The sequence below is a fragment of the Leptopilina boulardi genome, unplaced genomic scaffold, assembly GCF_019393585.1.
Source record: "Leptopilina boulardi isolate dan_hultmark-lab unplaced genomic scaffold, ZJU_Lbou_2.1 LbouV2_364, whole genome shotgun sequence".
Taxonomy (NCBI): Eukaryota; Metazoa; Arthropoda; class Insecta; order Hymenoptera; family Figitidae; genus Leptopilina; species Leptopilina boulardi.
In genome coordinates, this window is record NW_026137934.1 from 917,778 (window position 1) to 944,801 (window position 27,024).

Sequence of the window (27,024 nt, forward strand, 5' to 3'; positions counted from 1 at the left end):
AATCTAAATGTTTATTTTTATTTAATAATCATTATTTGAGTCAATTAAATAATATTTGTTTCAAATACAGAAATTGTTGATTTAATACAGTTTATTTGTTTAAAAAAAATATTTCAAATAAATTATTTATTGATTACTTGAACGAAATAATTTTTTTTTTTCCATTGTAGCATTGTCTCATGCTTTTCAATACAGCAGAAAATTTACTATTCGAACTAAAAATTACACAGTCGTCATTACTTTGTTTGTAAAAAGTAATTCTTTTGTTTTTGAAATGTCGTAAAATGTAGATTCTTGATTTGTAAGATTCCGTTCACTTTGAAAATACGCTCATAATACTTTTTAAACTCATTATTTCGGTCAATTTTTTTTTTTTGGTTAGTAGAATATTGCTTGAAAAGAGACTTGATGTTATCTATCACTGTCGTTCCCGTTATTTCTTCTTGCCAAAAACGCGATCGTAATTATAAAAGTAACTTTTAACAGTAGTGAAATTGCGAGTATTATTTTACGTGATTAGCACTTTGCGTGTACAATACGAGAGACACGATGATCGTTACAAATGGATGCGCAGGGGAAAAAAAAATTCCTCAAAAGACGTGTGTAAAGAAGAAATTTTTATTGACGGAGAAGAATAATAAGAATTGTTTTCTTTTTTTGCGATAAAGATCGTGTTTGCTACATATAAAAAATTTAATTCAATTGCTATTATATGTAAATTTAAAACTATTTCAGCAAAAAAAAAAAAAAAATAATTGTTATATCCATATAATAGCATGAGCTGTCGTAGTACAATTTTTTTTTGTAGTATTTTAATTAAAACTAGAACGATATATTCTAATTAAGAAAAGTTCGACTGAACTGAAAAATAGCGCAGAAAATGGCTTTTCCAGTTGGTTGAAAATGGCGGGTGAACAAGAAAAAAAAAAAAAAAAAAAAAAAAAAAAGAGTAGCCGGAGTGCCTTTATATCCCTTCAACATTGTACAAAACGTGAAAGGAGCAGTACGACACGTTGACGAAACAATAGGCTCTGTGACTGAAGAGTCGAGACCGCGGTACGCGAAAAGAAAGATATTAATTCTATTGTCTCTCGACCCTTTGCTTTAAATGTCTATTGTTTCTCTTGGCGCCTATTAGCTCTCCTTGTATCAAATTGATTCTAAACTTGTCCTAGATAGAAAAAGCGGAAGTCAATCCAATCGGGCAGAAAATTAACACCAAGTATTTATTAACTTAATCAATCAAATATATAAAAGGAGGAAAAAAAAAATTAATAAAATCTTTTCAAATTTAAAAAAAAAATGTTTCTAAGATTTGCAGATTGAAAAATAAAAATTGCTTTGACTTTTCATGAAATTGGAAAATGTTCTTTTCAACGGAATTCCGCAGTTAATATTTTCTTTCCATTTCATCAATTTCTTGTCAAGTAAAATTTATATTCTCCTCTAGAAAAGAATATGAATATTTTATGCGTTTTTGAACATACGTGTATTTATAAACAATTGAATTATTTCTCTATCTCCCTTTGAAAAGGGAATATATATATATTGTATATACAATATTTTGCAATAAATTTAAAAATTTCAATTTTCTGATTTTTCTACTGTTATTTTGAAAATTCAATAATAAAGTAATTCAACATTGCTGAAAGCGGCAAAACCTATATATAAATCCATGCTCTGTCTGACGCGTGTCTCGACTGTGCCTATTTTTATTCATCTCTTTCACGGAAAAGTTAAAAGTACATTTCAAATATTATATTTACGTGAATTTATTTTTTTCTCTTTTTGTTAAAAAAAAAAAATTTGTTTAACTTTAAATTATGCGAAAAATTTACCTTTACTCAACAAAAAAATTATTATAACACACATGAAAAGAAGCAAATATATATACCGCAGGGTTGTTTTGTGGCAATAATACTGTCGCACCTTAAAACAAAGTTTATGCTCAGGAAAGCATGAAATTGAGAGTAAACTTTATAATATTAGTTATATTACATCATGTCAGTAAACGGCAAAATAATATTTTTTTATTCTTCTCTCTTGATGTATACTTTATCTGATGAATATATATATACGCATATATAAAAAAGCTTTTCCTATATTCCCAAATTGTTCATAAAAAATAATAAAATACTTTTATGCTGATCGACAATGACGTGAAAAAGTCCACTCTCTTTTCCCAAGGAAATAACCAGATTCAATGGAACGCGCGTGTACATTAATGTCGAGGAAGAGAGAGAGAGAAAAAAAAAACTTTTACGATGATCGGAAGAGAATAATAACTCAAAAAGACTTTTCTTTCTTTTTTTTCTAAAAAAAAAAAGAAAAACTTGGTTGTTTCAGTTATTGAAGATGAAGAAAAAAAGAAAACTAAACTTTGTAAAAGTTTCCTTATAACAATATCCATTGCTCTTAATAAATTTCATTCTCCTTTTTCGGGTGGAATTAAAAATTTATTCCCAAACTTATATATATACTCGTGGAACTGCATTAAAATTTGAAAACAATTCTAAATTATACTGTGTATACAGTGCTTTATTTCCTAATTTTTTTTTCTCATTTTCTTTATCCTGAAAGTTTTTATCAAAAAAGGGTCAATTTTTTTTTTAAAATCACTATTTCGATATATTTCCAAAGTTATATAAGTCATTTCTTCTTCTGATTTTTTATTTGAAAGAATTTTAATTTAATCGAATTTTAACTTAGCACAATTCTCATTCAATCGAATTTTATGTGATCCGAATTTTTAAATGATAGAAATTCCAATTCACCGAATTTCAAATTTGCCGAATTTTAATATATCTTTGAAATTGCAAATGACCGAACAAAAAATCGACAGAAAGATTTCGGCGCAATTTTTAAAATTGACCAATTAATTAAATTTATCAAGACAATTGTCATTCAATTTTAAAAATTGCGCCGAAATCTTTCTGTCGATTTTATGTTCGGTCATTTGCAATTTCGGACAAATTAAAGTTCGTTCAATTGGAATTTCTGTTATTTAAAAATTCGAATCACATAAAATTCGATTGAATAAGAATTCTGTTAAATTTAAAAAATTCTTTTAAATAAATAAAGAATTAAGTAAAAAAAAATTACTGTAAAATAAAAATTCTACCAATAATAATTCGGTATAGCTAAGGGGCCGTCCATAAATTACGTCACACTATTTTTTACTATATTTTAGACCCCCCCCTCCCCTATGTCACACTTTTTACATACATTAGCGCCAATTTTTCTACTGGTTGTCACAAATTGCTTGACCCCCCCTCCCCCTTAAGGTGGAACGTAATTTATGGACGATCTCTAAAAATTTTGTTAAGTTAAAAATCGTATAAAAAGAAATTTTGTCAAATGCTAATTCGAAAAATGAAAATTCATCTATAAACTATTTATTTCAACACTGAATAAAAAGATTTTGTGTTTGGAAAAAAAATCGTTTGGTTAGGCAATTTTCATTCTTGAAACCAAAATTTTGCTTGGCTGAAACAAAGTACAGTTATCTCAATGAAATATTTGGTTATGCCAACAAAATTATTTGGTTGAACATTTTTAAATTAAAAATTTTAAAACCAAAATTTGGTTACGACAACAAAACAGTTTGATCTAAAAAACCAAATTATTGTTCTACTAACCAAATTTTGGTTTCATCAACCAAACATTTTTGTAATGCCAACAAGAAACAGTCAACCAAATTTTTTGGTTGACTCAAATAAATAGTTTGATTTTGAAATTTTTTGTTGGTCCAACCAAATTTTGGTTGCTCTAACTAAACATTTTTCTCAGTGTAATAAAATTTCTTAAAATGAAAATTGTAATTAATGATTTTTATTGGATAATGCGGCCTATTTATATTTATTGCATAAAGCGTGTTGTCTCTCTTGTCTTGAAAGACATATTGGATAATGTCAAAAAGTTATTTTGTGTCCCCTTTGCAATTGTGTCAAGCGAGAAGAGAATGCGGCATCTCCTGCTCTCTTGGACAGAATGAGGGATCAGAGTGTGTCAAACAAAAAAAAGTATTTTTAGGGGAAATGGGCTTTCTTGTCTCTCACTTGGAGAGAGAGAGGGAGAGAGAGAGAGAGGCTTTGAGGGAGGAAATTGACTTCTGGCAGGTATAAGTCACGTGCTCGGACTACGCGCGCATCGTTTACGTCGCGAGCCACACACATGTATGAGAAGATGAGTATTTTCCCCCATAAATTTGGAAAACGAGATGTATATATATGTCATTCGGCAAACGAGAAAACAGCCGAGAGTGTCGTAAAAATTCCCTCTTCTCTGGAAATTGTCGATATCTTCTCATACTTGATGCACTTGGAACAATTGGTTCTCTTGTGTTTCCTCTCTCTCACTCTCTCTCTCTCTTTCTCTCTCGGTGCGCAAAAGAAAACTGATTGACTCGGTGCAGCGGCACGTGAATCGATAAGAACGACGACCAATGGATTCCGAAACCCGAGTAAAAGGAAGCCAAACCTGAAGGTGTAGGAGAAAGAGGGTAAAATGAAAGAAAGAGAGCTTTCCAACTATTTAACCCTTTCTTGTACAGATCTCGCAACTTGGATTCAAACATGTTTATGTTTACGACACACGTCACTGTGTAAAATAGAGTCGTAAAATGTACCGAGAAATCAATTACTCCGTTGTAGTTTTCTACCTCTCAATATCTTCTCTCTCTTTCTCTCTCTCTCTATATATAAAAATCAATCAATATCTCGTTTCGCCTCTATGCAATCAGCCCAAAAAGAAAAAAAAAATGTATAAATTTTTCAAACTATTTGAAGAAAGTGAATTTGCTAGTTTAGCTTTTTATCTATTATGGTTAAAAAATTTCAATCTTCATTTTTTTTTACAATCTCGTTTTACAGTCGATCAACCAACAAACATCAAAGTATTTTATTACATAATGGATTAAAAGTGTGTTATCTTTTTTTATTATCTCCCTTCTTTTATTATATATATTCAGTAAAAAAAAAATGTCGAATTTTTTTTTTGCTCCCCTTTTTCTATATTCATATTTGTTTATAACTTTTGTAATTTCTTTTTTTTTGATTACTTTATTTTTCTTATAAAAATGATCTTTAAATATAAATTTCACTATCTTGTTCATAAATTTTCTGTTCTTTTTTTCATGTTCATGAATTTCTTTATCATGCTCATAAATTTTCTTACACACAATTTAAATATACAAGAAAACAAATAATGTGAAATATTTTTGCATAGTTTTTTCTTTTTTTTTTAATTCTCCAAATAATTAATTTTGTAAAATATTTATTTTTTATATTGAAAATATATAGAAATAAATAAGCAAATACATAAAGTTTTTTTTTTCTTTCCTTTCTTGTAAAATCAATTTTGAAGCAATAAAACCGCACACGATCCTATCTTAATGGAATTCTCTTTAACGTTTATGAAATTCTACGTAACCACATTAAATCGATTGTGTATATCCTATACAAAATTATACACACGCATTTAATATATTAGAATTCCATGAAATTTTATTACGACTCTGTAAATAATTTGATTTAAATATTTTATTTAGAAATCTCATAAAATGGAATTGTGCAATATTTTAGCCGGATAAAAAATACATTTTTTTTTTTTGCAATTTGGAAATTTTTGTTAGTTTAAGAACGTGGTTGAAAGAAAGAAAGTTTTAGAAGGAAAAAATAAGGGGCGATATGGTTCAGGTGGAATAAAGCTCTTAGTAGATATATATATATATATACGAATACATATATATGTGTATAGATATATTCGTGTGGGGTTGTCGTAAAATGTCCACGGAATTTGAAACGAGGATCAACGTCGCCCTCGTTTCATTACCATGAATGTTCCGCCTGTCTGGGAACTCTGGCGACTTACTCTACATAAGCTTATTCCCCTACTTCCTATATACCTGCTCTTGGTTATTGTTTATGCAAACGCAGATTACTCTATCGATCCTTCTTTAGCATTTTGTTCAACTAAAGTATTTTATATATATAATAAAACAAGAAATTGATACTTTTTGTAAAAAAGAAAATTTTTAATCAATATCAATTATTCCATAAAATCAAAGAAATTCTAATATTTAAATATACTACCTGAAAAAAATGGAAAACAAAAATATAAAATAACTTTTACTATTTCCGTAATAAAACCTGAACTGTCCGGAACTTCTGTATACATTTCTGCCAACTTTTGCTCCGGAAATAGAAAAAATTACTATACTAAAATAGTAAAGTTTACTCCGGAAATAGTAGTTTTTACTATTTACGGAGTAAAAGTTGTCAGAAATGCACAAAAGTTGCGAACAGTTTAGATTTTACTTTGTAAATAGTAATAGTTACTTTATATATTTTTCCGTGTATTATTAATATTAATTTAAAAGAATATTTTTCGATTTCAAAAAATTTGGAATTTTCTCACAAGTTTCAATTATTTTTTTCCGAATTGAAAAGAAATAACTTTTAGTTTGATAATAATGGTAAAAAATGGAAACGCAAGTCAGAAAAGTGAAGTGTATGAGAGTAGAAGCAAAAAAGGGACTTGAGAATTGAAAAGAAAGGGGTGAAACATTCGAATCTCGTACACATTTCCGCGGAATGAAAAGAGTCTTAAATTTTCCTTTTTTTATAAAGGCGTCAGAGAGACGAAATTTCGGGGTATATGAAGCGTTGACTTGATCAAAGACGACGTTTCCTGAAACATCTGGATCTTCTTCATCGCTATCCCCTTACCCTCCAAAAAACATTATGAATAATTTAGATGTTTTTTCAGCCGACTAACTGTATTTTGCTTTGAAAAAAAAAATTGTCCGTGTTACAAAAATTATTTTTCATTCCTCTTGAAAATTGTCCATAAATATCGAAAGTATTTTTAATGATTTATTTGATATTTTTGAAAAAAGAAATCTATAAGTGTAAATTTTAATTGAATTTAATTTTATATTTTATGGGATGCGGGAATGAAGGTGAGTTTATCGAATAGAGTCATAGAGCCCGTATATATATACATATATAGAATATAAAATGGCACAGGTGCTGAAGATACCAAAAGTCTTCCTATATATATATATAGAGAGAGAGAGAGCAATTACATAAAGAGCAATTGTAAGAACCATTTAAGAAATTAATGAAAATGATTCTGAAAAAAGAATTGAATGTGAAAAAAAATAACTTTCATCTCGCGAGACACTGGTTTTGAAAACGACGCCTCCTTTTAAAAGCTACACTATTTTTATTTGCCCTCCTTCGTATATATACTCTTCTCTAACAATTTGTCTGGCGGTTTGTCTATTTCTACCACACGTTTATTTATACAGAAATAGTGGAATGATCTCTCTTCACTGTCCCACTCTTAAAAAATATTTAAAATACTTTTATCATTATTATTACAATTAATATTAGAATAAAAATGAAAATACGATCGTTTTGACAGTAAAATGTTGTTTTTTTTTCCTTCGTTTTCCTATACTGTAACTGGTGATTATTTAAAACAGCGGCGTGAACGAAAGACATGAAACACTCGACCTGTTTATTTCGAGTTTACGACAACATAAAAAAGTAAAACTACTCATCAATTATTTACGGCGTTTTAAAAATCTCGAAGCACTGTTATTTTTACAATTTGAAATTTTAAGTCTTGCATTTATATATATATGAAAATATTTTTAAAATGTATATTTTTTTTTGTTTCAGGATGGTCCGAATGATCGGAGATGAATTTCTAACAGAAGAAAGGGATCGAAAATATTATGCGGATCATTATACTTGCTTTCCACCGCCGTTGTTCATCATTCTCATTACACTCGTTGAGGTGAGTAAAAACGAACCCTCTTTCACTTTATATCGGTTACCAGGCGCAATTTTACACATTATAAATCACCTATCTACTTATATATATAGAGACTAAGAAAAGTGATCGAGAACTTGGTACCTCATCGTTAATTAAATTCACAAGTTTATATGGTAGCAAGTTGGTAAACTGATACCACGATAAGTATCATCTCTCTCTATATATATATATATATATATATATACGATGCGTCACAATATATGTGTGTTATATGTAATTTTAACCATCATCGGTTATTACCCATTAACGAGAACGTTGCTTGATGCACGATGTACGCTTCGGGTCAAAATTTGTCACATTTCAGCTAGCTCAATTTTAATAATAATTTATAGCTGTCTGCTCATATACAACATATTATATATCCCATGTGTATGTGTGTTCCACATCGCCTATCAAAGTCCCACGAGTAACGATTTTTCATTCGTGTCAACAAATTAGAAAATTCACAATTTTTTATTATTTGTATTTTTCAATTTTTATTAACTTTTTTTCATGAATTTTTGTAAGAATTTTAGGGAAAAAAAATAGCAAACTTAAATTCACTGAAGGATTTGTCCTGTTTTGAAATATTTACCGTATTTAAAAAAATATTTACTCTCTAAATCTGAATTAGTAAAAATGTTTACTAATTTAAATTAGTGACTCACTTATTGCTTTAGAATTAGTTAAATTTTACTAATTGTTAGTTAAAGTTACTAATAATTAGTCAAATTTTACTAATTCAGAAGCAAAAAGTGAGTCACTAATTCAGATTACTATTTTTACTAATTCAGATTTAGAGAGTAGTTTGGAAAAATTCAATTACTCTCTAAATTTGAATTAGTAAAAAATATTACTAATTTGAATTAGTGATTCAATTTTTGCTTTTGAATTAGTAAAATTCAACTAATTAATAGTAAAAGAAAAATTTTCTTACTTTCGAATTAGTAAAATTACTCTCTAAATTTGAATTAGTGAAAAGTAAGCTACTAATTCAAATTAGTAAGAATTTTTACTAATTTTTAGTAAAATATCCTACTATTTTATTTAGTAGTTTAAAATTTTTTTTTACTAAAGTTTTAGTAAACAGTGACTAAGGATTAGTAAAAATTTCTACTAATTTAAATTAGTATAGCTCACTTTTCACTAATTCAGATTTATAGACTAAACTAATTCAAAAGCAAACAGTGAGTCATTAATTCAAATTAGTTGACAATTTTACTAATTAAATTTAGAGAGTAACTACAATGAAAAAGAAATGTATTTGATTCAAATAATCGGTTACTTGACTAATATCAAATAAATATTTATTTGTATCAAATAATTATTATTTGAGATGATATTTTTTTCAAAATACAGAAATTATTGGCAGTTTATTTAATTCAAATAAAAAAATTATTTGGTTCAAGTAAATATTTATTTGACAATAGTTTTTTAACGGATTATTTGAGTCAAATAAAATTTTTTTTCAGTGTATATTTGAAACTACATTTTTAAATATAATTTTCTTCAAAAATTTATTTGATAAAAAAGTACATTCCATTTTAATGAACTTTTGAGGAATTTAAAAAAAATTATGATATAAAATGTTAATTTCCCTATAAATTATACCTTTTTTTATTAATTTTGAAATTAAGTTTTTAATACATCTTGCATATGTTTTAAGTATACATTATTACAAAAATAAATGAATTTTAGATTATTAATTTAATGAAAATTAAAAAATATAGTTTTTCAACATTTTTTTTTTAATACAATTTTTAATTGTAAATTTTTATACCATAGAAAAATTTAACTATTTTCATAACATTTATCTGCAACTTTTTCAAAAAATTTTATTATAATTTTCAAAATGCATTAAAATTTTATAATAGAAAATATTGAAAAGTATAAAATTAACACGGTAGAATTCATTTTACTCAAAGGCTTATATGTAATTACAGTTTTACTCATGGATTAAATATAATATATAATAATGTTCTTTATAGTTACGCAAATATAAAAATTAAAAATATTTTTATCAAATAAAAATTTTTCTTTCGTATACGTTCATAAAATGTAGATATATGTGTATATATATATGAATCATACACACGTTTTTTGGTAAAATCCCCCGCGTGATTCATTAACTAGAAGTCGGTCACTGAATAAAATCGTTAAAACTTTTATAACAATTTACACATTACATTATTGAAATTTTCCTTCTTGTGGCAATGATAAAAAATCCCTTTCAATTTCTGCGAAATTTAAATATGTAAAAGTCACTAAATAAATGAGTTTTGTTCGAAAAAATTATAAACTTATTAAGAATTAAAATTATTATTGTTATAATAATAATAATAATTATTATTATTATTATTATTCTGCGTCTTATTATTATTGTTATTTTTTTTATTTTTGTTATTGTTATCGTTATTAATATTTGAATTGTTGATTTAGTTTGCTGCAAATAATTATCAGTTGTGTTTTAGTTTGAAATAGTTTGACGATTGTTCCTCTCTAAAATATTGTTTCCAATAAATTAATAATAATCGTGTGTGTATGGGAGCGACACTATATATATATAATATTTTCGTACCAGCGATCTAAAGCGGTACGATAAAGAATGGCGCGCAGCGGGGATAGGAATATAATAATGTATACGGCTTCATGTACCATAGACACGACAAACTTTTGCGTAAATCGCACTAAATTACCACGGAAGTATTATCATTTACCTGAATATAATGGACGCGCTATACGTGCTCCTGTATTATACTTTAATATACGAGCCAAAAGTGGCACGACTATGTTATATATACATATATATATATATGTATGCGCGCGATATAGAGAGAGACACACAGCGTGCAATAAATTATTATTAGAATCGAACCTGCAGCGAATGTGACAATCTCCGGGCGTGAATCACCCGCTACCGCACACAGTAATTGGCAATAATCGTGTCTTCCCGAATAGAACACTCTAGTTATTATTAACACCATGTGACGTGAAGACGAATCACCTGCACCTCGATAATGATAAGTCCCCATATTCTCGTATGTCAAACTTCCTCCTCTCCCCCCACCCATCCAAGATAATATTAAACAATAGACACATATAGCTTGATCGAATTCATCATCACCTTTGGTGTGTTGGTGTCTGATAAGAGAGAGAGAGAGTGAGGGAGAGGAAATTCAGCAATCTCCATTCTGTCATTTGTATGTCACTCCGATATGTGCATTATCTTTATCGTGTTCAATGAAATAGGAATTTATTCATATTTAAGGAGGGTGGCGGGTCAACATAACCTCAAAAATCTGTCCAAACTAGAAAATTGTTTTTAACGCAAACAAAAATATAATAAATATTAATTTGAAACAATTTTAGAACATCTAGATTTAATACTTTCGAAAAAAATTAACGAAGCTGAAGTACGCAACGTTTATGATAAACGATTTTTAAAGAAATAATTTTTTCAAATGAAAAATATTTTTTTATAATTTGTTCATTACTCTACAAGAAATATTTTTTAGGTGAAAAACTTCTAGAAATTTTCATTTAAAACAATTATTTCTTTAAAAATCGTTTATCATAAACGTTGCGTACTTCAGCTTCGTAAAAAATTATTTTTTTCCAAAATATTTTGTCAATAATTATTTTTTTAACATTTAGTTTTTTTTTCTTTTAAATTAGACAAAAATTGCAATTTTTAACTAATTTTCATAAACAAAAGCTCATTTTACTCAGTGAAACATTCTCTACAATTGTTACCTTTTTTTCATATTATAATAAGTATGTTCTTAAAAAGTTATAAACAATTAAAATTTTATTTATAAAATAACTTTTTAAGAACATACTTATTATAATATGAAAAAAAAGGTAACAATTGTAGAGAATGTTTCACTGAGTAAAATGAGCTTTTGTTTATAAAAATTGGTTAAAAATTGCAATTTTTGTCTGATTTAAAAGAAAAAAAAAACTAAATGTTAAAAAAATAATTATTGACAAAATATTTTAGAAAAAAATAATTTTTTTCGAAAGGAGTAAATCTAGATCTTCTAAAATTGTTTCAAATTAATATTTATTATATTTTTGTTTGCGTTAAAAACGTTTTTTTAGTTTTGACAGGTTTTTGAGGTTATGTTGACTCGCCACCCTCCTTAATACTTTTTTTTTTTGGAAATTTCTATTTTTATAATAAAAAATTATTAAATATAAATGGTATTAACATACCGTTGCTAAGGAAAAACATTCTTAGCAACAGTTGCTAAGGAAAAAAAATCCTTAGCAACCGTCGCTGAGGAAGAAAAATTCTTAGTAACCGTTGCTAATGAAAAAAAAATCCTTAGCAACCGTCGCTGAGGAAGAAAAATTCTTAGTAACCGTTGCTAAGGAAAAAAAAATCCTTAGCAACCGTTGCAACAAAAACAAAACCCTAAAAGTATTTCTAAATCAAATAGTAATAATTTACTAAAAATTGGTGAAAATTGATACTAATTTGAATTAGTATTTGAATTATCAAATAATTATTATTTGAGTCAATTGAATGGTATTTGTTTCAAATATAGAAATTATTGATTCAAATAAAAATTATTTGCTTCAAGTAAATATTTATTTGATAATATAGTAGATTATTTAAATCAAAGAAAATTTTTTTCAGTATAATAGAGTAGGACTCTAAAAAATTAATTCGAAATCAAATATATTTAAAGATTGTATTTTTGAAAAAGAAAACAGTAACTAATAATAAATAAAAAATGCATGGGAAAATTATAATGCGACTGAAATACTAGTTAGAAGATGATATTTTGATTGCAAAGTCTATAAAAGATGCTAATAATAATTGCATTCGTCTATGAAAAAAAGATCCTAATGATTATTTGTATGGATTTGATTGTGAAATATATAGAAAAGAGTCTAATGATTATTTAGAAGTTTTACTGAAGGGGGTAATTTTTGCGATAAGAGGATCGTTTTCATGTCTTTGAATGTAACGAGCGCTTTTCAACTCTATATCCGTATGACGCGAACACTATTATATCAATCCATTTATTCGTCTTGCGTTACAGTATTTTCCACTGAAAAGATGTGTGAGGGTAAAGTATTATCTTTCTGTGTGATATACGACAGTATCACAGTTTTCCCCCGTGTGTATAGGTCGAAGGGGTTTTAGTTAGATATATATATAAAAGAGAAAAGAGAGATGGACTTGTGAGCGCATCTCGTACACACCAGGAGAATCCGGTAATCTTCCGAGTGGAACACAGCTTTATTTCTAACCTGTCGTATATATTTCTTTGAAATGTCGGAGTCAAGCCTCTCTCTCGCGATTTCCCTCGAAATCGATAATTCCGATTCTTTTTTTTTTTGGAGGCGTTTTTCCTCCCCCCCTCTGAATGAAGTAAGCTTTTATCGAGTCATTCTTTGTTATCCTATATAGGTAAATTGATGTACTGAGCTTCCAATCATTTTCTCTCTTGTTGGAATCTTATTCATCGGCGAGAAAACTACATAGAGGAAAAGGGAACTATTTTAAAAACTTATTTTCAATTTCTGTGAAGATACGGTATTTTTTTTTCTAATTACTTTTTTGGAACGAAATTGTAAAATTGAAACGTTTTGTGTAAACATTATGACAAGAATTGTATAGATGAAAAGATTGATTATTCTTTGTATGTGAGATGGCTAAGTGGCTTACCTATCGGATTTGTGACACCAGGGACCGGGGTTCGATTCTTCACAAGTGGGATTTTTTCAGTTTGAAAATACAATTCTCTCTCTCTTAATTTGATTTTCACTGAATCAATATAGTTATTTGAAAATATGTTTCGATTTTAGGAATTTCGGAGTGTTTTTAAATTATATAGTTTAATATAGTAGTAAAAGCGGCGATGAATTTTGAAAGCTTCTTCATAGTGGAAAATCTCCGTTTGGGCCGTATAGGAAGAAGTAATAGGGAGAATGGTCCAAAGAGGGAAAATTCAATGAGCAGAGGGTGGAGTAGTACCCTTAAAGTGGAAGCAATCACCCCCTTGTAATATTTGCAATCACCCGGCGCAATATCTAACGTTCGCGTTCCTTAATGTAGTGCTCGGCATGGCGCTCGTTCACGTAATATCGTTTCTGCATAACGAGGTTAGTTTAGTGAGCGAGTAGTTAGACACAGATAGAAGGAAGAGATGGTGCGGCTTGTGGGTATAACACTTGTGTACATGAACTTAAAGAGGGAAAAGCGATGGGTGGTAACTACTATCCATTTTAGTGTGATAGTATATATATAGACGGGACGAGAAGGTTGAAATTCGGCCGGGCTGGCGTCTTAGTAATATCCGGCGGGCAACCGGAATCTTCCTTATCTCGAGGTCGTGTTCGCCCGTCTCTTTCCTCTCACCTCATGTTAGAGGAAGGACGAAATCCTGTCTAAAGGCGGCCGTAAGGACACGAACGTGAACATCGAATGCGCCACGCCGCTTAAGTGGAGTTCAGATGCTTCCTCCTCCTGTGTGACTCCTAAACTCGAAATTTCCACGAGTGGAACGTTTAATCAGGTTTAGGGCTTCTAGGTGAACGACTAACTTTCAAGAAAGTTGCAATCACAGCTGCAGGTATCTGGCGAGTTGATTTAACTTAATAGGAAGCTCAAAAGATGCGCGTCCATCATCAGGCATATATATATTCGTTTTTTCTTTCAATTTATTTTTCTATTCTTCCTGAAACAAAATTTTCCATATACTTAAATTGAATTTTATTATTTGTAAAGTAGAATATTATTTTATATGTCTCTATAAACCACACGAACCTTTTTTTTTTAAATCGTACCTTTTTGAAGGGTTCTATATCTCATGTCGTGCGAATTGAAAGATTCTATATCTCTCTCTCGTGTCGTGAAAATTGAAAGGTTCTAAGTCGATTTCAATACCCTTTCGTATATATATATATGAGTAAAATGAAATTTCAATCTTGAGTGTAAAATCAAGAATGTTATCAGTTAATAAAATGGAAGCAGATATTTTTTTGATACCACTGATATCAACAAAAGATACTACCGGACCTATAAAATAATTTTGCTCTTTTTTCAAAATTTTTAAAAAACTTTTTTTTTTTTAGTAATGTCACATTATTATAATGTAAATAATTTTGAATTTTATTACAGTAAATTCTATAGTACAATGCCTATAATTGCTCATATAACGTTTTAAAATTTATTTGAAATTCAATACCCATTATTTCCAAAGTACGAGCAAAGTACTTTGGATTTAGTGAAAACGCAAAGGGGATATCTACTACATTTGTATGATATTCAAATGGAAGATAATACATAATAATGAGGATGAGAATTTTGTTAGCTCGTAATAACAATAATTAATAGGATATGGTGCGCTCAGATTATGCGTTCATTCCATGTCGATATCCTGTTTATATTGTTAAAATCAAATGAAAAGAGATCTATATATGTATATATATATATTTATTTATTAATGTAACATTCAATGTCCACAATTCTGATTGAAAATTTGGTTCCCCTTTGACAAATGACACTGAATTTCAAAAGAGAGGGGTTAGGGGGGAAATTAAACAAATATTACAGGAAACACACACACACGTTATACAAAATTTATATATTCAGAAAAATTTTATTGGCATATTTTATTCATGAATAATTGCAGAGAAACATTTTGTGAATTTAATTGTAAATAAATAATGTTTGCATTTTAAAGGAATGTGTATATATAAATAGGATTAATTTGAAATTTTGATTTTAATAATACAAATACAATTTAAATAATACAAATACAATATAAATAATACAAATGCAATATAAATAATATAAATACATTTTGCTTTTATTAAAACTAAATTTACAGAATTTGTTTACTGTTAATGAACTGGTAATGAAACAAATGATGATTTTCTATTATGTATCAGGTTATGAATGAATTATTTTATTATGAAAACATTTTTCAAATTAAATCGGTTATTAAAAATATACAATTCTTTTTTGTTGTTACATTAATGTTATAAATTTCAATTGTTGAGAAGGTAAAAGTTGATTTAATATAAATAAGAAAGAAAATAGAGGAAAGTATATAACACACCCATTTCCGTCGTCTCAGTCGTATTCGAAGCGTTATGTTGTTTATGAACGCTTTAGGAACACGCGAACTTAAAACTATATAGACATGCACACGTGAGACTCAGTAAACCCCTTACTGTACACTTAAGCGTATCTCCAATAATACACACGCCTAATGCGTATGTAAGAACTTTCGTGACACCCTCTCATATATGAACTATACGAAGGGCATGTACAATACTTAAATTTTCATAAATTCCCCTTAAAAAAAAAAAAAAAAATAATCTCAAGACTGTTTTTAATTTAAAAATTTCTTATTTCTATAATTATAAATTTTTTATTTTTTACAAGATAAAAGAAAATTTATTTTAACTATTTTTCCTTAAAAATGAACTATTTTTTATTAGAGTATTACTAAATTGTGCTTTTAAAATAAAAATAACATGAGAATTTAAAAATTACATTATTAAAAGTTATTATAATAAAGTTTCAAAGCATTTTTTTTTTTTTTTTTATAAAAAAAAGAGAAATTCTCACACGCCGCTAATTACACAATGCCTTTCTTTATTATTATTTTTCTTTTTTTTCAATGAAGAACAATGAAACAAAAGTAAAAAGTAAAAAAAAAACACTTTGTGTGTTCCATTTTCCGCCTCCACGCGGTAAATTCTCTTGGAATTTTTTTCGCAAGCCCCCAACTTCCTAGCGTGTTGTTTGCGATATGGCTCCCTCGGCCATATTATACTGTTAACGACTGTGTCAAGAGGAAAGATACTTCAAAAAGCTTCTCTATAAAAATTGAAAGACGTATATGTATATACATATTACATTATAACGAGTTTATAACGTCAAAAGGCAATTTTTCCTTGAGTATTTAAAAAAACATAAACTTTTGTTATTTGATTTTTTCTATTTTTTTTTAGCGGAAATGTTTTTTTTTCTAAACTCCGTTTCCTGAAATCCACCGTTTTTTGATTTTTTTTCCATATATACATAATCAATCATAAAATATAACGTTGGAATATAATTTGACAGTTAAAGAGCATGAACGTAGATAACGTGAATGATTGACTTTTTCTCTCTCTCAGTTTTTTTTTTTTTTGCATCTAACAGTCAATATTTGGACGGGAATGTCAGATTTTTGTTTTACACACATATTGAATATTCTTGGTGCGAATGTACAGCCACACGAGAAACGGTAAAAAATTTAAATAAAACGGAAACCGAATATGAATTCCTCACATGTGAATTGTGTTGCGACGAAGGGTGAAACGGTTTCTTTCTCTCTCTCTCTCACACAGCAAAGTTCATTCGTCCGTGAGGGTGAAATTAAAACGAGAGAGGGCTTATAAGGGGAGACACGCGAGCTGGTGGTCGGCTTGATTCCGGTGCTCGTCACGCATCGCGCCGTCGCACCTCTCACATATATATATACTTTCATGTGCATAATATATATTTGTATATATATATATATAATATTTACATATATGCACCTTCACGTAAAGAGTACATTAAGTAGAAGCACGTGTTCATGAAGTTGTATAGTGAAAAATAAAAACTGTTCCGACAAAAACACACATGCATCTTAAATAAATCTTCTTTATAAGTATAAAAGGGAGCAAAACTTTTTTTCCATCTTGAGGGAAATAAGAAACATATAATGTCGAGCTAATTAAGATTGTTGTTCACAAATTTGTTTAAATGCGATAGAAAGAAGGAATATGCAAATTAAAAATGAAAAAAAAAATTTGAATCAGAATTATGCCTCGTAGGTGGCGCCACGTTCTATGTGACTCATTTTGAACTACAACAAAAATGAGTCCATATTTTTTATGAGTTTACAATATAAACAACAGAAAGACACATAGTTGAATAAAATTGTTATTTAAAAAATTAATTAACAAAAAAAATTTTTTTTTTTTGCCACTGAGTTGAAAAAATAATTTACAAAAGAAAAACCCTTGTAATATACTTGACGGATAACTAAAACTTGTAATCTCTCTATTCTTTTTTAATTTCCTCTTACAGTTACTTATTCTTTATATTTTTATATTAAGTTTTTGTATAACTTTTTTTTTTTTCATTATTCAAAAGAAGTGCTTTGAACTTTTAATTACAAGAAGGCGAAGTACATTTTTCCTGGATGATCGACGCCACATAAAAGAAACGAGAGTTTTAACGATGCTCGTGAATATTAAAATTATGTTTTTTCTAACCGGATATAGCTAATATAATTACGTGAAATTTCTTAAAAAAAAAAAAATAAATAAAAGCTTTTGTTTATATGTTGGGTGATGGATATTTTTATGTGAAAATGCAAAACTAAAGTTTTTTTTTCGAAAAGATTTTCTTAAAATGTATCCGGATTGAGTGCGATAGCGTATCGCTGTAACTCGAGCAATAATTCTCTCTCTCTTTCTCTCTCTATCTCTCTTTCTCGTGATCTTGGATGATCCAGAGGATTGTAGATGGTGGCAGAAATCCTCAAACAATCCTCTATCCAACATGGATATTCCATTGTCCGTCATTCGGTGTTCTGAAGGACTCGCAATAGGATCGATCGCGAACAAGACGAGCGAAAAGCATAAGCCCCCGCACAGAAACAACATATATATAAATTTTCAGTAAAAAAAATTGTATCTTGAAAATATTATCTGTCTTTTTTTTATATTTCAGTTTTTCTGCGCGTAAAATTTAGTTTCAATACTTTCAATATCCAAACTATAAAATATATATTTATTATTAGGGTCAGCCGGGGTAAATCCGAACGCTAATTATTTCAGCTTAATTAAAATTTTAAAAAATAAGTTAGACATGAGAATTTTTACCTCAGATCCTCTTCAAGAGATTCTAAGTATTATCCCATTTTTCGTTTGTTAATTAGCAACAGCATAAACAAAGATAACGAGTATTGCAAAAAAGATTGAAAATCAAAGTTGACACTCTTTCAGTATTTTGTCTCGTATTGGAAGAAAAAGAAGCTAAAAATTCATTTTATTATTTATAATTGTTTGTTATGAATACTAGAACAGAAACTATTTTTCATTTTTGCCTTCTGTAAAATTTTATTAATAATATCAGATTGTTCGTATTTACACCGGAAAATTGGAAAACCGGGGTAAATCCGAACGGTATTTTCAATAATTTTTTCTTATATCAAAAATTGTTTTTATTTGATTATACTATTATTTTAACATTATAAAAATACATAGAAAAAAGTTTTTCTTTCTATATATGTATCCTCGTTAGTAATTAATAAGCAGAAACTTAATCTCTGTTCTCTCGAAGGAGTGTTCCACTTTTTATTGCCAAATGGTTTGTTGAAAAAAGTTTTTCAGGATCTATTAATAAAATTTGGTATTCTAGGATTTTTGGGGTCGCTGATTACCAATTTGAAGTCAGTTTTTCAAAATTCAAAATGTCGAACGAGAATTAAAAAAATCATTGGATTCGCTCGAAAATTGTTACTCGGGGGGTTTCAGGGTCGCTGATTACAAATTTAAAGTTAGCAAATTTGATCATTTTTAAAAATAAGTTTTTGCAAAGTCCGCCATTTTGAATTTAAAAAATTTGACTTTTATTTTTGTATTTACATTCAATCACTCCAAAATACTTTCTGTGCCAAGTTTTGCAAAAATCCGTTATGATTTGATAAAGTTATTGAAGGTTTTAATTGTGTAATGCATTTTAATTTTTAACCTGTTTGATTTTTGTATTTATATATGATGCATTATTACATAATAGGTTTATTATCGTATTTTTTTTGAGTGTTTACATAAGTTTAACAATTGCAATAATTTAAATTTATTTTCCCTAATATTTTTCTGAAATACAGTGGCGTTCGTATTTACCCCCATATTTTAGGAAAGTTGCAAAGTATCGAGGTAAATACGAACGCTAAGTTTCCTGCGATTGTAATTTATCAAAAATTTTTTCTACCCCATAAAATTGTTCTATGAAAGTAAAGTAACAACTTCATGCACCAGAATACCGGAAGTATTGTCTTTTAAAAGAAAAAACTTATGTTATTGTTGAAACTTACTAAAAGCGTTCAGATTTACCCCGGCTGACCCTATATTATTAATTTCTATATTTTTCATTATTATATTATTATATATATATATATATATATATATATATATATATATATATGTGATTTTATTATTTATTATTATTATATTATTTATTATAATATTGAACGCAAAATTAATCTTCGTTTTGTAAATACATTTATAAAAAAATCGTATTTAAAACTAATTAATAATTACAAGCACCACTTGTTTGGATATTGAAAATATATAAAGATAAATTTAATCGATGGAAAATTGTAGTGTTTAATTTTTGTTTTTGTTTTTTTTTTGTTTTTTTATTAAAAACAAAGCTTATATATACTTTTGAATAATTGGATTAACCACCAGTGGATATTGGTGGTCAGGATAAAATTGATTGTGTTGAGCCTTCATGTTATATATACGATTCATATTTAACAGGTCGTCCGTCCCTTTGGGCGATGGCAAATCGTGTTTTCGGTTCATTGTTACATTCAATGATTTTTCAATAGACTCTTAATGTAACTCTGCAATTTAATCGACCTTAATCTCATCTGGTTTAGTGCGAGAGAGAGAGAGAGAGAGAGAGAGAGAGAGAGAGAGAGTAATTCGCATGTATTTTAATCGCGCATAATTGAGCTTTCGGAACTTATTCGAACGTAATATTAGTCAGGTATATATATATATGTTGCTTTGCACATATGAGGTAGTTATAGGAAGCGTATATATATACACACGTAACTTTGGAGCGACCTACCACGCGCTTCAAATGATTGCGGTTTATTACTCGCGAGTAATTTTGTATCGGTTGTGTTTATCGTTTATTGCGTACACTGCGTGTATCCTTCTAGATTTCAACTCGAAACGGATGGCAATTTTAGGATTACGATGATAGTTTCACGAACCACCTACGTCGTTTGTCAGGTTGTTTCATTTGTTGGTTATACACACATGAAATGTAATTAAAATACAAATTACTTTATCAAATTGTTCAAATTTCAATATTCGACAAAATAATTTAAACTTTATCTATATTAGAATATAGATGAATTTATTTCCATAAAATTACTCTCTATTACTTTTTTTATAAAAAAAATATTTTATCTAAATATCGCAAAATTTACGATTTACTATCATATTTTAATTATTATTGTTGATAAACGAAAATATTTGTTTTTTTTTTCAAAACATTGAAAAATTTCGTTTTCTATAGTCGATTTTTTCTTTTTTCAATTCATGAAAGAACCTGATTCCCCAATAAAGGCTCTTCTTTTTAAGCGCGCGCGAGAGAATTTCACCACCCTCACAATGTGGTTTTCCGGGATTTAGTGCGCACTAAATAACGAGGCCAATAATGGGCATAATAATGATCGCTGGGAGATTATCGAAATTGGAAAGACGCCAAAAGCTCGCGGGATCTCTCTCATACACATATACACACTTTATAAACGTATATATATATACATATATTTATGTGTGTTCTGCTTGCCCGCATTTATTCACTGCCTTTATCATCCAGATATCAGTTGTGAAAATTTAGGGCCTCATTGCGCCAAAATAAAATGATAGAAATCCTTGTTCATTGTTAGATGTATGTATATGTGGTTTGCATTTTTTTTTTCCTTTATTATATATATATTTAAATTTATAACGGTTCCATTAAACATTCTATGATCGTGAATACAGATTATGTTTTATTAAATAAAAAAAAAAGGCAAGTAGGAAAATTTCTTTTTCATTCTTGAGTGCACCCCTAAACTCGTTTTCTCTTTTTCTAGTATGATGCCTCTCCGACACGTAGCTTAATAAGGGAAAGAAGGAATTTTAATAAAAAATTCCATCAAGATTCTGTCAGTTGGAAAAAAGCTTATAGTTCGCAAAAAATAAAGAGTATATTAAAATTCTCTTAGTATTTATGCATTATTGTAATTTTTAATATATCTTGTTTTGTACTAAAACACACAAAAAAAATTCTCGTAGATTTGACTATTTACTATATTTCTTCTAGTCCTAGAAGGCAAATCAAATTTTAGTAAAAATAAAATAACTAAAATTTTTTTAAAAACACTTAAACTAAAAGTATAATATAAATACTATTTTTTCTAATTAATTTAACTAATAAGATTTATTTGAATTTTCAGAAAAATTTTTGTTTACTTAGAACAAAAAAAATTGGTTAGATTTTGAATCAGAAATAAAAGGACATTAATAAGAAATATTTTATTCCTTTCTGTTAATGCAACGAACTAGGTGAACGAACTGACAATATATGCTCGAAGAGAGGTCCCTGTGATATCAAATTGATGTTTACCCAAGTGGCAACGACTCCAAACGGAAGGGTAGATTGCCACATGTTGTTCATTAGTTGCATTGTGGTGGACTTGTGCACATGCAACGTTAGATAGTGAAGTACAGGTGTTCCCCACATACCTTAACATATAAGCATAAACAATTATCAAACTTATATAATCTTTTATTAAAAACCAAGTTTTATAATCGGATTTTCAATTTTTTTAAATATAGTCATTAAAAAGAAAAAAATTTACTTAATTTTTTTTTTAAACTTTAATTACAAAACTCTTCACTATATCATTATGCACAATATATATATATATATACAAGTGTAATCTATTATATGGAGCAAAATAAAATTTTAATTAGCGTTATAAATAATTTGTTTGGAACTGCGCGCGTTTCAGATAAATCTTCCCTTCTCCCCCCACCTCCCTTTTCGCCTTTTTTGCCTGAGCAATAAAACGAGCTTCATGCCAATTATGTAAACGAATTTAATTCTGAATGAGATATTACAAATGTGCCCGTACATTGAATTTTATCGAGTCAGAAAACATTCGAAAAGAAATTTTGTAAATATGTATTCAACATTTTGTTTGGAAATTTTTTTTTCCAATCATTTGCCTCTAACCACAATAAATAAAATTTAAGCATCGAGAAAAATAAGTTTGCCATTATATGAATAACTAATTTTACATTATTTGGCATTTTTCTCAAAAAGTGATTTTTTATTTTTAAAAAAATTTTTTCTATTGGAAAAAAATTGTGTTTTTTTTTAGAATTGATATTTTTTACCGAACGTTATTTGAGTAAAAAAAAAGGTAAATTACCGATGAGGTTTTTTTTTTTGAGGGGATCAAAGGCAAAAAAGCCTCGTTTGAGAATCCAATTTTATTTGATATGAGTCGGTGTGTGTATATATACGATGTCCTTGAAATGATTACCTTATCTCGACCATCGTTACACCGCGAATAAGGTGACGAGATCTTCTTTACGATGAATGGAAAGTCTCGAAGAAAAAATATATATATACTCAAAGGCAAAGTCGTTGAATGGGTCCACCTAAGGGCACCATTACCCCGATTCCAGGGGTAGGAAAATGACACGCGCAGCTGCGTCAAAGAATAAGCCGAGGTGGTGATCTCTCCTGTGTGACCCTCTCCCCAATATATATATACATATATATATGGCTTTATTAGCACCGAAATCTGACTCGACAGTTTCGGGTTTATGTGGGTCATTTCATCCTGAATGTGCACACGCACTTTGATAATGCGCCGCAGAGCGAAACTTGACAGCTGTCGAACGTCACTCGGCCAATTATTGTCTGACATGCAGCTTATACGGAAATCGCTCGGATAACATGGCCACGATCAAAATTCACATGATGCGAAATACTCATGTGCTGCCAAAACTTATTTATGTCCCTCTAGATAATAACAGAAATTAAAGAACTTATTTTATTAATATTCTATTTTTTTAATGATTTTTAAATTTAAGAAGAGAAATTAATCTTCCTTTTTTCAATAACTTTTGTAACGGAGATAATTTTTTTTTTCTTGTCACTTGACTCCTTAATTATCGAACTTGTCGTCTTGGCTATTTCTTTTCTCAACTCTTAAATACTTTCGAAAGCGATAACGAGAATCTAGACGCTCCCAAGGGAGACCTTTCGAGGGCGGCATTAACGCATAAATCAGCAGAAAACCCAAAGTCAAGGACTTGCTATTTATACCTCCTCTATAGTTATATAATAATTGCGTTCTTACCCAAGATATACGATCTTAATAATGTTTCACTCTTGTCATTAAATGTATGAATCTTGTCAATTATTAATTAGAATTTATAATACCAGACTTACAAAATTTAAATAAATTATAGTTGTAATAATTGTTATTTAAAATTCTCGAATAATTTTCTTCATTAAATTATATAATTAGATTACATTTTTTCAATGTCCATTATTTTTATTAATTAATAAATAAAAATAATTATTTTAATTTATTTAATGTGCAAAAATTCGCCATCATCAAAGAGAAATAAAAAATGAAACTATATAATTATTATATTAGAAAAAAATATCGTGAATATTTGTGCTGAGTGGAGTAATTAATCGAGGAGAAATCTCTCCCACTGGAGTGCACATTGTTGAAAGAGTAAACAATCCACCCCTTTGGGAGTTTGGACTTTAAGCATTTGAACACCAATTTCCAAGGAACCCCTCACACTCAACATGTATGCACAAGTAATAGTTTGGAACAACTAAACCAGATTACGTGCTCCATTAATCGATATTGATCATGTTTACTTGAGAGAATGAGAGAGAAAGAGGGGAATGGAAATAGAAAGTGGTGGGGAGAGAGAGAGAGAGAGAGAGAACAATAGAGAAGAAAATTTTCTCCTTTTCTTCAAAAGCTTGAAGATAACCTTTCATCTGTAGAATTTTCCCGAGCTAACATTCAAACGTAAATGGCAGCTTTAAAGGGGGTTGAGACTTTCGGATTACTATCAAGCATATATATATATATAGAGAGAGAGAACTGAAAGAAAGAAGAAAGTAAAAAAGTTAGGTAAACTTTCGCCAAAAAACTCAAGATTCTAAAGATCCTTTAACTTTTAACAAACGACTTTTTTCCTACTCGAGAATGACCCAATGTTCGAGGACAAAAAAAAACGAAAGAAATTCAAAAAGGAATGAGTCAAGGTGCTGAAATTAACTTGGCAGCATTGGTATAATTGAGAAGGCAATGAGAATACACTATATATATAGTATAGAGATATCCTCTGAGATCTCGTCCGAGGGAACCTTAATTACTTGAGGAATTAAGAAAGTATTCAAAGGTGTATAGTTATTTCTTTTCCTTTCCGTCAAGAAAAGAAAATTCCACCCTAATAAAAATAGAGCTTAATCAAATTCATTAACTCGTCTTGAAAAAAAAAAAAAAAAATTGTCATTAGTTCCGGTAAAATTTAATATATTACACCCTTCAAAGAAGGGACTAAGGACACTAAGAGTGGAAAACGTCAAACGAGAGTGGAAATGGCTTTTAAAGAGCCATTTCTCAAAGATCCTTTATCATTTTTACGTTCACGTTCCTTTAGATAATGCTTTTCTGAAACATTTTTTTTTCCTTTTTTATTTGTTTTCGTTAAATTTCTTCTTTGAGTATCCTAAAAAAAAAAACTGTTCTGAAATTGAGAATAGTATTTTAGAATATTTTAATTCTATTCTTAAATTCAGTATTTACTCTTAAAATAAGAATATATATAAAATTTACAGAGCATATTCTTTAGAGTATACTTTTTTTTATGTGCCAAGTTTTAAAAATCTTATATCCTCATTAAAAGATTCATTTTATCACATCAATAATAATTCAATGAAATCTACTAATGGCCTTATAATGCGATTTAATATCAATATTAATACAATATTATTGAACTAATAATATTGCTAATATTAATGTAAATGTAGCATCATTATAAAGAAAAGTAACATTTAAAATTGGTTAAAATTTGAAAAAAAAATTTTTTTGAAAATAATATATTTTTGATATTTTAAATAAAATTTCATTTTTATTTCATTTGGAAATATTCATTAGATATATACATTTAACTGCAATTGATTTTATTTTAATCAAAGAATGTAAACATTCCTTTTAATTTAAATCTGTATTTATTACTTCTATATTTATTACTACATTATTATTTTTTTATTTTAATTCCTTCGCTTTTGTAATGTAAAATATATAATTATTAAAAATAAAATTTATTTAAAGAGAGATATATTTATTTAAATAATAAAATTAGGTTAATTCAAAATGAACTAAAAATATATACATTTTAAAATAAATCCTCGTTTGTTGAATTTTACTTTAAAATCAGAATTAATTAAAAATCGATTCGTTATTTATTTTGAATAAAATTTTTCCACTGAAAAAAAATTTATCGAAGCGAAAGAACAGAATGTATATATATAATAAATAAAATAAAGAATTAACAGATTAAATTTTATGAATAAGCTTCTACATAATAGTTGAATGTTTCTATATAGGAATCAGAGATAATATTAATATAATAGAAACATTTACTGATCGGATTTTTATTTATAAATTAGTTTTAGGTACTTTAAAAGAGAGTATAGGTAATTATTATTATGATTCAAATAATCCGTAACTTGTCTATTATCATATTTATTTTTATACAATCATTATTGGAGTATGTTTGTTACAAAAATACATTAATTGTTGATTCAAATTTATTGAATTTAAATAAAAATTTCTTTGGTTCAAGTAAATATTTATTTGACATTTAGTCAAATAACGGATTAATTAATTAATTTTAAGAGCAGGAAAGATGAGGCTCTTATAACCCCCCACAGGTGTCAAATAATTACTAGCCACAATTTGAGACACATTTGGTTAGAGTATAGAGTCTGTATATCGAATTACTTGGATTATTCAGTCAGCTGGAGTCTAATTAGTAGAGAGAAGGGTGAAAGTAAGGAGAAACGGTGCGTGCCTCGACGGTGAGGGCAGGCAATTAGCAAATAATCGGTAGGCAAGTTGCACTTCGCTGACTATGGGATGTGTAGGGGCGCATTATATAATTATGTATAGTATGCTTCTAATATATATAGTACAGTTCAATATATATATATATACACTCTACCTATATATATTGTACTCTATATTCCTGTATGACAACGTATGGACGCATAGAAATGGGACAGCTGCATTGGACAAGTAATACACTAAGCGAACCATTGTTTCAACATAGTTTGGGCCTCTGTTTCTGTCATCTCCC

At 28.4% G+C, this 27,024-nt stretch overlaps 1 protein-coding gene across 2 annotated transcripts in view; it reads left to right on the forward strand.

Moving 5' to 3' along the window:
* LOC127286894 (protein rhomboid) overlaps positions 1-27,024 on the forward strand; it is a 285,703-nt gene that overhangs the window by 185,339 nt on the left and 73,340 nt on the right. For both annotated transcript variants that reach the window (XM_051313517.1, XM_051313516.1), the window contains one exon: positions 7,689-7,806. In XM_051313517.1, the coding sequence (XP_051169474.1) occupies positions 7,689-7,806 (118 nt within the window). The remainder of the gene's footprint in view (positions 1-7,688; positions 7,807-27,024) is intronic.